Raw genomic sequence first — 15,495 nt, 5'->3', positions numbered from 1 at the left:
AAGCTTTCTAAGGCTCCTTCCAGTCCCAGATTTCTGTGGTTCCCTCATTCCATCTTTCTTTAAAATGGGGGGTGGGGGGAGAATGCACTCCAGGATGCCTCTTGGATACACATACACACACACAGCCTCTGAGGCAGAAATGAGCTCTCCCTCTATGGGGAAAGGAGAAATTCAACAATGGAGGAAAGAACTGGAAGCAACACAGTTCCTACCCTCCAGGAGCTAGTGGGAGGTCGGAGGTGCAGCAAGGGGGGAGATCATAGAATTATCAATTTAGAGCTAGGTATCAGAGTCCAACCTTTCTCATGTTACCCATAAGGGGATATTGAGCAACTTGTCCATAGTCATACAACTAGTATTTGAGGGAGGATTTGAACTCAGGTCTTCATGACTATATCACAATGCCTTTAAAGTGAGAGAGTGCATGATATATGCTATCCTATTTATCCAACAACTATAACAATTTCATGCTATATAGTTAATAGCTATTAACTATAGCATAGTGGTAATGCTATAGTTACAGTAAAATAATGTAACAAGCTCATAAGGCAAGAGAGAATCCAAAACCAGGAGCCAGACAGCATGAATCCTAGACTCAGCTGCGTCACTGACTCAATGTGACCTTGGGTACAACACTAGCAATCTATAGTTCTCTTTAAGTACTAATTCAATAGACAATCATTGAGCATTTACTGTATGCAGAGTGATGCTAAGGAAAGCACAAGATTAAGATGAATCAATCAGGGCAGCTAGGTGATGCAGTGGATAAAGCACCAGCCCTGGATTCAGGAGGACCTGAGTTCAAATCCGGCCTCAGACACTTGACACTTACTAGCTGTGTGACCCTGGGCAAGTCACTTAACCCCAATTGCCTCACCAAAAAAAAAAAAAAAAAGATGAACCAATCAACAAGCATTTATTGAGCATCTACCATGTGCCAAGCACTGTGCTGGTCACTGGGGATACAAATCCAATGAATGAATGAATCCCTTACCTATCTTTTGGGAGAGGCAGCCTGTCTTTACAATAGCACATACAGAATGGAGATTCAAAGTAAACATATAGCAACTTCAGCAGCAAGGAAGTAGCATCTGGGGGGATCAGGGAAGGCTTCATCATGGAGGAGGCCATGCTTAGGTTTTGGAGGAAGTTAGGGCTTCTTGCATATAGAGGTGGGGAAACAGGTCTGATCAGAGGGGCAAGGTCTGACAGAGACTTGCCTCAAGTGGGTAATGAAGGAATAGCAATTGGTTTAGTAGAAATAAAAATTCTTGGGGCAGCTAGGTGGCACAGTGGATAGAGCACTGGCCCTGGAGTCAGGAGTACCTGAGTTCAAATCCGGCCTCAGACGATTGACACTTACTAGCTGTGTGACCCTGGGCAAGTCACTTAACCCTAATTAACTGCCTCACCAAAAAAAAAAAAAAAAAAAAAAAAAAAAAAACTTCCTGTCTTTGAATCCCAGCTATTTCACCTAATAGTTATGTCCCCTGGAGCTAGTCCCCTTCTCTCTATATAATAATGACGTTGGTTGGACTAAACAACCTCTCAAATCCCTCCTAGCTCTGACATTCTTTGATTGTAGGCTGGCAAGGTGGGGTTGAGGGACAGAAGGGAGAAGGGCCCAAGGAGGGCCTTGAATGCCAAACAGCATCCCCCTCATCTTGGTTTTGTCTTTTCCTACAGCAAAGGACATTTGGGAGCCATCCTGACTATCAAGGGCAACCTGAGCAACAGTGAGATCAAAGGCATCAAAAGCATCTTGGACGTTAGCACTTCGTTGACAGATTCCTCCAAGTCCTTATTTTCACTTATAAAGGTTGGTTAGCTTTTCACCACGGCCAGGCCTGGCCTGACCTCCTTGTTGCACCTGTGGCCCCAACAACTCTTCCCAGCCTCTTGCATGCTCATCGTCCCCTTCTCCCACCCCTGCCTTGTGGTACAACAGACTCTCGAGCAGGAGCCTGCTGGTGGCCCAGAAGACACTCATGTACCTGAAAGTTATGGAGACTGAGGCTCCCTGGGGTCTCTCCCCCCCCAGCCCTTCCAAGGGAAAAACACAAGGCCTGCTATCCAAAAACCTGGAGGAGCGCTATTCAGACACTGCCCTTTGAATCAAGGCTGGCATGACAGGACAGGAGCCTTGGGATGGGAGTCAGGAGCCCAGGAGAGACTAGCATTCACTTCATCTCTCTACTTCTATTAAATGAGGAGGTCAGACTAGATGATCTCTAAGGTACCTTTCAGCCCTGCTATTTTCTGGCTCTAAGTCACTTTTTGTGTGTGGTCCTCTATTGAAATGTGGTCCAGGTCTGATAGCCTGTGTTCTCTGACTCCAAGACTCATCCCAGCTCTGACTATCACTGTGCTGTGACTCTCAGATCTCTTCCTGCTCTGTCCTTCTCTGAATAGTGACTGTAAACACCCGCTGGCTCTGACAGTCTATGTTCTGTTACATCTCTGGCATTCCTTCAGTTCCATGAGGCTAAGATCAAGAGAGGAGAGATGGCTCCCTGAAAATTCCTGAGCGGAGCCTAGAATCTGGGTCTCTTGCCTTCCAGCCTTGGGCTTTCTCCCTTGCTCTATGCAGTCCTAGGAGAAAGCTGCCCTTCTTCTATCCCTGGCTGCCACCCTTCCTGCCAGCCCCATCTTGGCTAAGGGCTCTCTCTGCTCCCTTGCTCCTCTCTCCAGGATCCTCCTCGTTCCCATGAGATGGTCCACAGCAGGCGTGGTGTGAACCAGGGCTGGACCAAGACCCTCTTGAGCCTGACTCTGATACCCTCCCGCCTGGGAGCAGCCTGCTGAGCGGGGCCAAAGAGCAGGATTGGAAATGGAATCCCTCAAAGTCCTATGCTGGGGGACCTAGGCTCTCTGCTCTTAGCAGAGAGGTCCAGCCTCTTCCCTCTGGACCTCCACTTGAACCTCTTGGAGATCACATATTTGCTCTCACTCACTCCCCACTAGAGCTGTGCCCACTGGTACCTTTCCAGACACAAATGTGCACACATCTGGGCTGTACTTCTCCTTTCTCTATCCCTCCAGGAAGCCAAAAGAGCTGGCTCTGAGAGGGGTCTCTGGGCCACAGCTCTCGGAACTCTCTCCCTTCCATCCCTTAGTGACCAGTACTGCCATGTCTGGGGCAAGGGCCCAGGGTTGCTCTGTCTCCCTTTTGGGTCCGGGGCCCCAGCCTGATGTAAATTGTGTAAATTGTAGAAAACATTTTGTCTATATGTCTTTGTATCTGAGATTTGTACTTGAGTTTTTATAGTTTGATATTAAAAGTTTTGCTGAACACTCTCAGGTGGAATGTCTCCATTCTGTATCTCAGCTTCACTTCTGCACCAGAGTAATAATAATTATTCCTATACCTAGGGTAACAAATAACTATCTGACTAAATCATTTTAAGAGTTTATTATTGGGAGCAGCTAGGTGGTGCTGTGGATAAAGCACTAGCCCTGGAGTCTGGAGGACCTGAGTTCAAATCTGACCTCAGACACTTGACACTTACTAGCTGTGTGACCCTGGGCAAGTTATTTAACCCTCATGGCCCTGCCAAAAAAAAAAAAAAAGAGTTTATTATTTACAAAGGATTCAACCAGGCTCTATTTATAGATGAGGAGGAACCACTCAGGTGAGTGACCTTGTTCAAGGTCGCACAGCTAAGTGGGAGAGCTCAGTTTCAAACCCAGATAATCTGACTCCAAGACCTGGACACTCCTCAACTATACCACAGAAATGGAGAGCAGGGAAGGTGCTTAGATATCCAATCCACTCATTTTACAAATTATGTTGATTTCACATTTATAATTAATGTCATATTGCTTACCTTCTCTTGCTTGATATGATATTGCTTGCCTCGGGGGCAGGGCCTGGAGGGAGAGAATTTGGCTCTCAAAATTTTTTTAAAAAGGGGCAGCTAGGTGGCACAGTGGATAGAGCACCGGCTCTTGAGTGAGGAGGACCTGAGTTCAATTCCGGCCTCAGACACTTAGCAATTACTAGCTGTGTGACCCTAAGCAAGTCACTTAACCCCAATTGCCTCACCAATAAATAAATAAATAATAAATTTTGAAAAATAAACTACAAATGAGGAAACACAGTCAGAGAGGGGAAGTGACTTAGGGTCATAGGATTTAGAAGTGAAAAAGAAGATCAGGCAGTCAGATGCCTTACTTTTCCGAATCCCAAAGAGGGAAATGGAACTTTCCAAGACCACAAAGAGAGATAGTTGATAGACTCAACCTCCTGACTCCCTGCATGGGGTTCTCACCATGACTCCCACACCACCTTGCCTGTTTTCATATACAGCATGCTCAACTCTGACCACAGACCTCTCTTCATATGCCTCCCTGGGCATAAGAAACTTCCCAGGCCTGATGCATAGGCAAGCTTGTGCCCAGACAGTTGTACAAAAACATAAGCAGTATCATAAAGCTGTCTCTAAGCTTGCAAAGCTAAACAAAGCCCTGTTTTGTCCTCAGAGATTTAGATAAACAGCACTACCACTCACGCCCTGTCCCGGCCAGCGGTCTCTCAGAGTTCCCCAGAATTTTCATGTTCTCCCTTCCTGAATGAAGAATTGGAGTCATAAAGCAGTGCCAGACTTTGGGAATGAGTCATGAAATACACATACTCTCCCTAAGGTTCCCTTGTGAATAGGATGTATATGTCGGTGAAAAAGTGGGTTCAGGGTCAGTCTAAAGTTGAGTCAAGATTCAAGCTGTTAATACAGTCATGGCTCAGTCTGGTGCCAAGACAGGGGCTTGATCTGGGAGTCAGGCCTGATCTTAGTCTGGAGTCTAGGTCAGGATTCTGCTGATGACTGAGCTCAGGTATTGGTCTCAATCCATGATCAGGGCCCAACTGGGGCTCAGTCTAGAACTAAGGTCAGGCTTCAAACAATGAAGGAAATCAGGATTTAGAGTTCAAACTGCAGTCAAGACTGGGTCATAGTCTAGTCCTAGGCTTAATTTTTGGGCTCTGCCTATGCCTAGAGTCAAGAGTATATCTACATCAGCTACTGGGGTAAAGGCTAACTATTCAACAAAAAACTGCTTAGAAAACTGGAAAGCAAAAAAATAAAAAATAAAAAATAAACTAGAAAGAAGTCTGGCAGAAGTTAGGTTTAGACAAATAGACAAATATCTCCTACCATCCACCAAAATAAACTTCATATATATAAATAATTTAGATATTAAAAAGTCACATCATAAACAAATTAAATTAGTAAGTAAGCAAGAAGAAATTTCCTATCAGATCTATGAAGAGAGGGAAGATTTCAAGACCAAGTAAATGATAAGAGAGAATTACAGAAGATAAACAATTACAATCACAATCATAAAATTAAATTTTTACACAAACAGAATGAATACAGCTAAAATTTGAAGCGAAACAGAAGAGAAAAGTTATAATAATTTTCTCTGATAAAGGCCTCATTTCAAAGACATATAAAGAACTGATTCAAATTTAAAAAAATAACATCCATTCCCTAATTTCTCAGCTTATAAGTCATCAAAAGATATGAACAGGTAGTTTTTAAAGAATGAAATACAGGGGGCAGCTAGGTGGCACAGTGGATAAAGCACTGGCCCTGGATTCAGGAGGACCTGAGTTCAAATCCAGCCTCAGACACTTGACACTTACGAGCTATGTGACCCTGGGCAAGTCATTTAACCCTGATTGCCCTGCCCCCCCCCAAAAAAAAGAGAATGAAATACAAACTATCAATATCCTTATGGAAAAAAAATGCTCCAAATCACAAATAAAAATATTGGAGGGGCTGTGAGAAAATAAGTATATTAATGCATTGTTGATATAACTGTGAATTGATCTAGTTCTTTTGGAAAGCAGTTTGGAAGTATGTTCCAAAAGCCACCAAATTGTGCATACCCTTTTTGAAAAAAAAAAAAAAGCAACAGCTCTCTAAGTGTGGTCTTTGAGCCCCCTGGAGAGCCCCAGAAACTTTTTGAGAGGCTTGCAAGGCAAAACTATTTTCATAGTAATACTAAAACACTGTCCCTCTATTAAAATGCTCCTCCCTTTTCCAACTAAATAACTATGTGAGGCCAGATTTTTTCATCTTCTTCAAACTAAACAACATTGCAACAGACAGAATACAGAAGTGTCTGTGAGGATCCAGATGTCTTATTAATCTAAACATTAAAGAGATTTTTTTTAATTTATAAAACAATATCACTCACTAAGCTTTGAAGAAAAATATAGCTATTTTTATGAAAATATTTTATTTATGTTAATGTGATGGACTTATTGTTATTTTAAATGAATTAATATTTTTTAAAATTCATCAGTTTTAATTTCAAACAATAAATATAAATTGATAACCCCTATAAACAAATAATAATTATCAACTGATAACCCACATAATCAAAATCTCTTTGGAGTCCTCAATAATTTTAAGAGTGTCATGGATTCCTGAGACCAAAAAGTTTGAGAACTACTAACCTAGAGATAACACTTGTGCAGCCATACACTAAAGAGAGCAGAGGAAAGAGGAAAAGGACCCATATATACAAAAATATTTATAGCAGGTCTTTTTGTAGTTACAAAGAACTGGAAAATAAGGGGGTACCTTATTATTATTGGCTAAACAAATTATTGTATGCTAATATAATAGATTATTGTGACATAAGAAATGATAAGAGGATCTGTTTCAGAGAAACCTAGGAAGATTGTACCAACTGATGCTGAGTGAAGTGAGCAGAACCAGGGGAATAATTTACACAATAACAATAACACTGTAAAGACAAACAGCTTTGAATTCCAATCAATGCAATGACCAGCCATGATTCTAGAGAACAGATGAGGAAACATGCTCCCCTCCTTCTGACAGAGATGTGATAGACTCAAGATACAGAATGAGACATACCTTATTAGTCATGGCCAACATGGAAATTTATTTTGCTTGACTATCCATATTTTATGGAAAGGTTTTGTTTCTCTTCCTTTAAAAAAAAATATGGAGGCATATAAAGGAGATAAGCATTTGTTATTTGTGAAAAAAAGATAAAATAAAATGTTCCATATATATAAAAAGGGAGTCATATATGTGTATATATACATATATAATACACTTGTGTGTGTGTGTGTGTGTGTGTGTGTGTGTGTGTGTGTATGGGTAAGGGCTCAGTCTGGGGCTTCAATCAGAGCCTGGGGTCAGGACTCAGTCAATTGTCAGGATGAAGTCCCAGTCTAGAGCTGCATTCAAGGCTCCTTCTTTGTCAGTGGTCAGTTTAAGGCTAGTTTTTGGTGTACTCCCTCAGGCCTGTGACCATAGGCTCCTCTGTGACAGATCAGTTACATGTTACCCGGTCAGTCTAAGTCAGGGTTGGGGCTCAGCCAGGGACTTGAATTAGAGGAAGGAACAAGCATTTATTAAGCAACCATTATGTGCCAAGCACTCTGCTAAGTGTTTTACAAATATTATTTTATTTGATCTTCACAATAACCCTAAGAGGTAGTATTGTTATTATCCTCATTTTACAGGTGAAGAAACCAAGGCAGACAGAGGTTAAGTGACTTGCCTACGGTCACACAGATAATTCTTGTGGCCAGATTTAAACTCAGGTCTTCCTGACTCTAGGACCAGAACTCTATCCACTGCCCCAACCAGCTGCCCCAAGATATCTCAGATTAGGGTCAGAGTTCAGTTTGGGCTCAGTGAGCGAATGCAGCTTTAATGTCTATCCTAGGCCTAGTCTACCTAGGTCAGGGCAGTCATGTCTTGGTTCAAGGCTCAGTCTAGAACTGAGATTAGGGCAAGGCCCAAGGTTCAAACTAGGGCCCATGCTGATGTTTAACTCTAATCACATATCGAATTTGAGGTCAATGCCCAGGATCAGAGCTCCCCTATGACTGTGATCAGTGATCAGTCTTTGATCAGAGTTCACTTGGGGATCATTTTGGAGGCTCTATCTAGAATCAGGATGGGGTTTTATCTGGAGCTGAGGTCTAGCCTCCATGTGAGGTTTAAGTCATGGCTCTTCTGTGAGGTGTGGAATATGGTAGCAGTTAATGACATAGGCCCCTTCTGCCAGAGAAAGACCTTGCCAGATCAATTTCCTAGAAGGGTCAAGGACAGCCTTATTCAGAGAGCCCTGGACACCACAACAAAGGGAGCCCCCCAGGAATGAAAGAGAGAAGGAATGAACAAGCTTCTAAGAAAAAGTCTTAGAACTTGTAGGTTGTCATCCATCTTGGACTCGGGTGGCATTTCCAGGCTTCTTAACCACTCCAACCTGTAGAATTATAACTGTCTGATATGACTCCCATCCCATCCCTCTCTGGGCAACCTAGAGTGATTGTCAGATTTGGACAGCAGCTGTGAGATCACCAAGCCCACTCTGATGATTTTTGTTTTGTTGTGTTTTGTTAATTTTGGTGAGGCAATTGGGGTTAAGTAACTTGCCCAGGGTCACACAGTTAGTAAGTATTAAGTGTCTGAGTCCAGATTTGAACTCAGGTACTCCTGACTCCAGGGCTGGTGCTCTATCCTCTATGCCAACCTAGCTGCTCCCTGATGATTTTTACAAAGGACAAAATGAAGGGTCCGAGAAAGGAAAGACTTGCCTAAGCTCACATAGTGGCCCATATCTCCTCATCCCCAGGCCTGGGCTTTTTCTACTGCACTGTGACGACTCTCATGCCATTCTGTTTCATTATACTCTGCCCCCATTCACTCTGTTGTCTGGACCCTACCACTGATCTGCTGTGTAAACTGGGACGAGTTACCTGCTCACACTGTCTCCATCTGTGACACAAGAGGGTTGGAAAAGATAGTTTAAAAAGTCCCTTTCAACTCTTAATATCCAATGGACAGCTCCACCTGCCTATCACCTATATCCAGGTGTTTGCTGGAGTAGACTGTAACTGCCTTGAGAGCCAATTGTTAAATTTTTCAATGTGAACTTTTATTTTTTATTTTAATAATAAGTATTTTTATTTACATTTTGGGGTTCTAATTTTTATCCCTCTTTCCCTCCCTCACCTCCCCCTTCCCTGAGGCAAACAATCAGATATAGATTATACATGTATGATTATGTAAAACATTGCCATATTTGTCATTTTGTACAAGAAAATATGATTAAAAGGAAAAAAAATGAAAGTGAAAAATAGCATGCTTCAGTCTGTGTTCAATCAATATCAATTCTTTCCCTTGAGATATGTTTCATCAATAGTCCTTTGGGATTGTCTTGTATCATTGTATTGTTGAAAATAGCTATTATTCACAGTTCTTCATCAAACAATATTGCTGACCCTCTGTACAGCGCTCTCTTGGTTCTGCTCACTTCACAATACATCAGTTCATACATGTCTTTCCAGGCCTTTCTGAAGTCATCCTGCTTGTCATTTCTTATAGCACAATAATATTCCATTACCATCATATACCACAGTTTGTTTAGCCATTCCCCAATTGATGGGCATTCCTTTGATTTCCAATTCTTAGCCACCACAAAAAGAGCTGCTATAAATATTTTTGTGCAAGTAGGTCTTATTCTCTTTTGGGGAATGTCTTTGGGATATAAACCTAGCAATGGTATTGCTGGATCAAAGAGTATGCACAGTTCTATAGCCCTTTGGGCATGGTTCCAAATTGCTCTCCAGAATGATTGGATCTTTTCACAATTCTACCAACAGTGGATTAGCATCCCGGCTTTCCCATATCCCCTCCAATATACAATATTTTCTGGTTTTGTTATATTTGCCACTCTCATAGGTACAAGGTGATACATCAGAGTTGTTTTAATTTGCATTTCTCTGATCAATAGTGATCTAGAGCATTTTTTCATATGGCTATAGATATCTTTGATTTCTTGGTCTGAAAACTGCCTGTTCATATCCTTTGACCATTTATCAATTGGAGAATAGCTTGTATTTTTATAAATTTGACTCAGTTCTCTATACATTTGAGAAATGAAGCCTTTATCAGAGATATTTGTTTCAAAAATTCTTTCCCAGTTTTCTACTTCCCTTGTAATCTTGGTTACATTAGTTTTGTTTGTGCAAAAGCTTTTTAATTTTATATAATCAAAATTATCTATTTTATATTCGATTTTATTCTCTATATCTTCTTTGGTCATAATTTCTTTCCCTGCCCATAAATATGACAGATAAATTATTCCATACTCCCTGAATTTGCTTATGGTATCATCCTTTATGTGTAAATCATGTACTCATTTTGACCTTATTTTAGTATGTGATGTGACATGTTGGTCTATACCTAGTTTCTGCCATACTCTTTTCCAGTTTTCCCAGCAGTTTTTGTCAAATAATGAGTTTTTGTTCCAAAAGCTTGGGTCTTTGGGTTTATCATATACTAGATTACTATAGTCATCTACTATACTGTAATTTCTATCTATTCTATTCCACTGATCTACCTCTCTATTTCTTAGCCAGTACCAGATTGTTTTGATAATTACTGCTTTATAATACAGTTTGAGATCTGGTACTGCTAGACCACCTTCTTTTGTATTTTTTTTCATTGATTCCCATGATATTCTTGAACTTTTGTTTTTCCAGATGAACTTTGTTATTATTTTTTCTAGCTATATAAAATATTTTTGATAGGTTGATTGGTATAGCACTAAATAAGTAAATTAACTTAGGTAGGATTGTCATTTTTATTATATTGGCTCTGTCTACCCATGACCAATTAGTATTTTTCCAATTGTTTAGATCTGACTTTATTTCTGTGAAAAGTGTTTTGTAGTTCTTGTCATCTAGTTGCTGGGTTTGTCTTGGGAGGTAGACTCCCAAGTATTTTATATTGGTCACAGTTATTTTTAATTTTAAATTTAAATATTTCTATCTGTTGTTGCTGGATTTTATTAGTCATATATAAAAATGCTGATAATTTATGTGGGTTTATTTTGTATCCTGCAACTTTGCTAAAGTTGTAAGTAATTTCAAGTAGCTTTTTAGTTGATTCTCTAGGATTTTCCAAGTATAACATCATATTGTCTGCAAAGAGTGATAGTTTTGTTTCCTCATTACCTATTCTAAGTCCTTTAATTTCTTTTTCTTCTCTTGTTAAAGCTAACATTTCTTGGTTGGGGGGGGGGGGCTTGGTTTATTTGTTTTGGATGGGCATTGAGGGTTAAGTGACTTACCCAAGGTCACACAGCTAGTAAGTGTCAAGTGTCTGAGGTAAGATTTGAACTCAGGTCCTCCTGAATCCAGGGCCAGTGCTTTATCCACTGCACCACCTAGCAGCCCCTAAAGCTAACATTTCTAATACAATATTAAGTAATAGAGGTGATAATGGACATCCTTGCTTCACCCCTGATTGTATTGGGTGTGATGAAATAATGAGATTTAGCAGATACTCAAAGACCCACCTGGAGATTAATCTAGACTGATTGGATCAAGTGAGAGTGATTAACTGCTGATTAGCCTACTTCAAGTTAACTGGATTGTAATCACACCTTGAGAACACCTTCAGAACCAATGGATTTGGATGATGCCAACCAATCAGCTTGAAGCAGTGTGTAAGGACCACCTCTGTTCCAGACCTATAAAAGCTTCCCCAATCAGTTTGCTGAAGAGAGTTCCTGATTAAAGCAGGCTTGTGGAGGAGGACCTGAGGAAGAACCCAACCAGACTGGAACTCTAGACTAGATAGACCTTTTCTTAACTTTCTGAACTCCATGTTAATACCTGTATGCTTTAATAAATGTTTAATGCCCAAAGACTGATGCTGAAGCTTCTAATTTAAGGTGACCCCAATTTAGATTTTAGACATCACATGGGAAGGCTTTTAGATTATCCATATTACAGATAATGCTTGCTGATGGTTTTAGATAAATAGTACTTATCATTTTAAGGTAAGTTCCTTTTATTCCTATGCTCTCCAGTTTTTTTTAATAGGAATGGGTGCTGCATTTTGTCAAAGGTCTTTTCTATATCTATTGAGATAATCATGTGATTTCTGTTGCTTTTGTTATTGATGTAGTTAATTATGCTAATAGTTTTCCTAATATTGAACCATCCCTGCATGCCTGGTATAAGTCCCACCTGGTCATAGTGCATGAGCCTTGTAATATATTTCTGTAATCTTTTTGCTAGTATTTTATTTAAATTCTTTGCATCAATATTCATTAGTGAGATTGGTTTATAATTTTCTTTCTCTGTTTTGGCTCTTCCTGGTTTGGGTATCAGCATCACATTTGTCTCATAAAAGGAATTTGGTAGGACTCCACTTATTTTTTCAAATGATTTATATAGTATTGGGATTAATTGTTCTTTAAATGTTTGGTAGAATTCACTTGTGAATCCATCTGATCCTGGGGACTTTTTCTTAGGAATTTCATTGATGGCTCCTTAAACTTCTTTTCAATGTGAACGTTTATACTTCAGAAATCAGCAAAGGCTATAAATCAGGCCTTGGTTTATTGTTTTGTTAATTGCATAGGTGTAAAAAAGTGATAAAGAAAATGTTAATAATGCACATTAAACTTATAAGTTTATATACTTTTTTTGGAGTTAGAACTTTCTAGTTGTTATACCTTTAATGGTATACTACTGCCCATATTAAACATGTCACTATTAGCATTAAATCTTGGTCCTCTATTATAACACAGATTATTAAGGGGATCTGAGAAGGAGGTCAAGACAAACTTCACCTACTTCCCCATCAGCCTAGTTCAGGTTCTGGTTCAATGCCCGGCCTGCAGAGATAATGTAAGGATTCTTTCCTTTTACTAGAGTTGGGAATCCAGGGCCATATACACTAGGGCTTCTACAATGGACTCACAGACAGGAAGAGAATTCACTGGAATATATGTAGTTGGGCTGCAGAATGGAGTGAAAGGGCAGGGGAAAGAAGGGGACCATCTGTCTCTGCCATAGGAGAAGGAAAAGAAAAAGTCAGGTGTGATTCTGGGGATTCCCCCAACTTGGGCCAGATACTGAGTTTCCTTCACTATCACAATTGGGCTGACCTATGGAGCAGCCAGATGAGCCTGGAATCAGGAAGACCTGAGATCAAATCCAGCCTCAGACACTTACTAGTTGTGTGACCCTGGGCAAGTCACTTAAATTCTGTTTGCCTTAATCCACTGGAGAAGGAAATGGCAAACTACTCTAATATCTTTGCCAAGAAAAGCCCCATGGATAGTACACAGGGTCATGAAGAGTTACACAGAACTGAACAACAAACAACAATAGAACCAGAAGGAAAATATGATAGCTACTACTGCTTCATTAGCTTGGATCATTTTCCCAGTTTTCAACCACCTCACCCTGTCAGGTTTTGTACAACAAAGCTATTTTGTATTATAAATAACACACGCTTCTAGGAAAACACACAAGAGGAACAGGTGCTGAAAGACAGTGAAGTAGAAAGAACAATAGTCAATGATCAATAGTCAATAAACATTTATTAAGCACCTACTATGTGCTGGGCACTGTGCAGAGTGCTGGGGATAATAAAAAAGTCCCTGTCCTCAAGGAGTCTATAATTGCCCTCTATACAGAGAAGCTTTGGAAAGTACTTATTGCTCTGCCCTCCAGGCATAGGGGAGAGGCAACTGAGGTTTCTGAGGAAATACTGAGTAATAAAGCTGAATCAATATCCATGATGACAAGATTTCTAGACTGGAAAACACAGGCCCTAGGTTCTTTTCTTTTTTTTTTCTTTTTCTTTCTTTTTTTTCTGAGGCAATTGGGGTTAAGTGACTTGCCCAGGATCACACAGCTAGTAAGTGTGAAGTGTCTGAGGCCGGTTTTGAACTCAGGTCCTCCTGACTCCAGGGCTGGACAGGCCCTGGGTTCTAATCTCAACTCTACTAGTAAATTCCTCCACAACTGTGAGCAAAGAATTCAGCCCCTCTGGGCCTCAATTTTCTCAACCAGAGTGACTGAAAAGACAGTAACACCATCCATAGAAATAGGAAATTTCAGAAGCAGGGAGGGAGAAGATATTAGGTTCTATTTGGGGACATGTTGAATTTGAGATACTTAAAGGACATCCAGTTGGAAATATCCAATAAGAAGTTGCTAATGTTGGACTAGAACTCAGGAGAGTGAGGAATCACTGAATCACAGAATCTGGGCACTTGAAAGGACCTCTGGTCCAACCCATATATAAAAGGGATTCCCAGGTACAAGGAGCCATCCAGATTCTGCTTGAAGACTCCCAAGGAGGGAACCTACAATCTCTTGAGGTGATCCATCCCACTTTTGGTCAGCTCTAATTGTTGGGAACTTTCCCCTGACATTGAGGCTAAATGTTTACAACTCTCACTCATTGTTTCTGGTTCTGTTCTCTTGGTCCAAAGAGAATACTTCCCTCTGAGAATGCTTGAAAATACCAATTATGTTTTCCCTACATTTTCTCTTCTCTGGGATAAACATGACTAGTTACTTCAACCACTCCTCATATGACATGGACTCAAGGTCTTCCATTAATCTGGTTGGCTGCCTCTCAACAGTCTATCTTATCAATGCCTTTTTTTGTGTATGAGGCAATTGGGGTTAAGTGACTTGCCCAAGGTCACACAGTTAGTAAGTGTCAAGTGTCTGAGGTCGGACTTGAACTCAGGTCCTTCTGAATCCAGGGCCGGTGCTCTATCCACCATGCCACCTAGCTGCCCCATCAATGCCTTTCTTAATCCATAGTGGCTGGAAATGAACAAAATATTCCACATGAGGTCTGATGAGGGCAGAGTACAGTGGGATTATCATGGCCCTAATCCTGGAAGCTATACCCTCTTGTTGTTGTTATTTGTCCTTCATTCTTAAAAAGAACCATGACATCAAGGTAATGTCATGATTTGCACTGAAGTGAATTTAAGTGAGGAAGGGCTGTGCAAGGTCACCAACCTCACTCTCTTCCACAGTCATCCGGGTCCAGTGGCTAGATATACATCAGGATGACTAGAGATGTTCCCAGATGTTTAAGGCAATTGGGATTGAGTGACTTGCCCAGGGTCACACAGCTAGTAAGTGTCTAAGGTGAGATCTGAACTCAGGTCTTTCCAACTTCAGGGGCAGTGCTCCATCCACTGCACCACCCAGCTGTTCCAGATCACAATAGCTCTTTTATCATTCTGCTTATTGCAGTCCACTAAAACCCCCAGATCTTCAGGACAACTGCTGTCTAACCATGCCTCCCCCATCTTATATTTGTGAAGTTTATTTCTTGTGTCCAAGTTCAAGACTATTTATATTTATCCCCATTTAATTTAATCTCCTCATTAGATTCAACCCAATGTTCTAGCCTGTCAAGATCCTTTGGGATCCTTACTTCCAGCTGGTACATTGGCTATCCTGCCCAACTTTGTGTGGTCTACAAATTGGATGAGCACACTAAGTCTTCATCTGAGTCACTGATAAAAATGTTAAACAGAGGGCCAGGCATAAAGCCCTGGGGCACTCCACTAGAGATCTCCTGCTGCACTGACACTGAACCATTAACAACTCTTCTTTAAGTTCCACCATCCAATGAGTTCTGAATATATTTCAGTCAGTCAGTCAAC

At 40.7% G+C, this 15,495-nt stretch overlaps 1 protein-coding gene across 1 annotated transcript in view; it reads left to right on the top strand.

Moving 5' to 3' along the window:
* The window catches only part of TNFAIP2 (TNF alpha induced protein 2), a 30,181-nt gene extending 26,894 nt beyond the window's left edge, over positions 1-3,287 (top strand). The window contains exons 12-13 of the mRNA XM_043981579.1: positions 1,687-1,819; positions 2,692-3,287. Of these exons, the coding sequence (XP_043837514.1) occupies positions 1,687-1,819; positions 2,692-2,805 (247 nt within the window). The 3' untranslated portion in view covers positions 2,806-3,287. The remainder of the gene's footprint in view (positions 1-1,686; positions 1,820-2,691) is intronic.
* Positions 3,288-15,495: the final 12,208 nt, after the last annotated feature.

The sequence above is a fragment of the Dromiciops gliroides genome, chromosome 2, assembly GCF_019393635.1.
Source record: "Dromiciops gliroides isolate mDroGli1 chromosome 2, mDroGli1.pri, whole genome shotgun sequence".
Lineage (NCBI taxonomy): Eukaryota > Metazoa > Chordata > Mammalia > Microbiotheria > Microbiotheriidae > Dromiciops > Dromiciops gliroides.
Note: the sequence above shows the minus strand (reverse complement) of the source record. Positions and strands in the feature narration are given on the sequence as shown.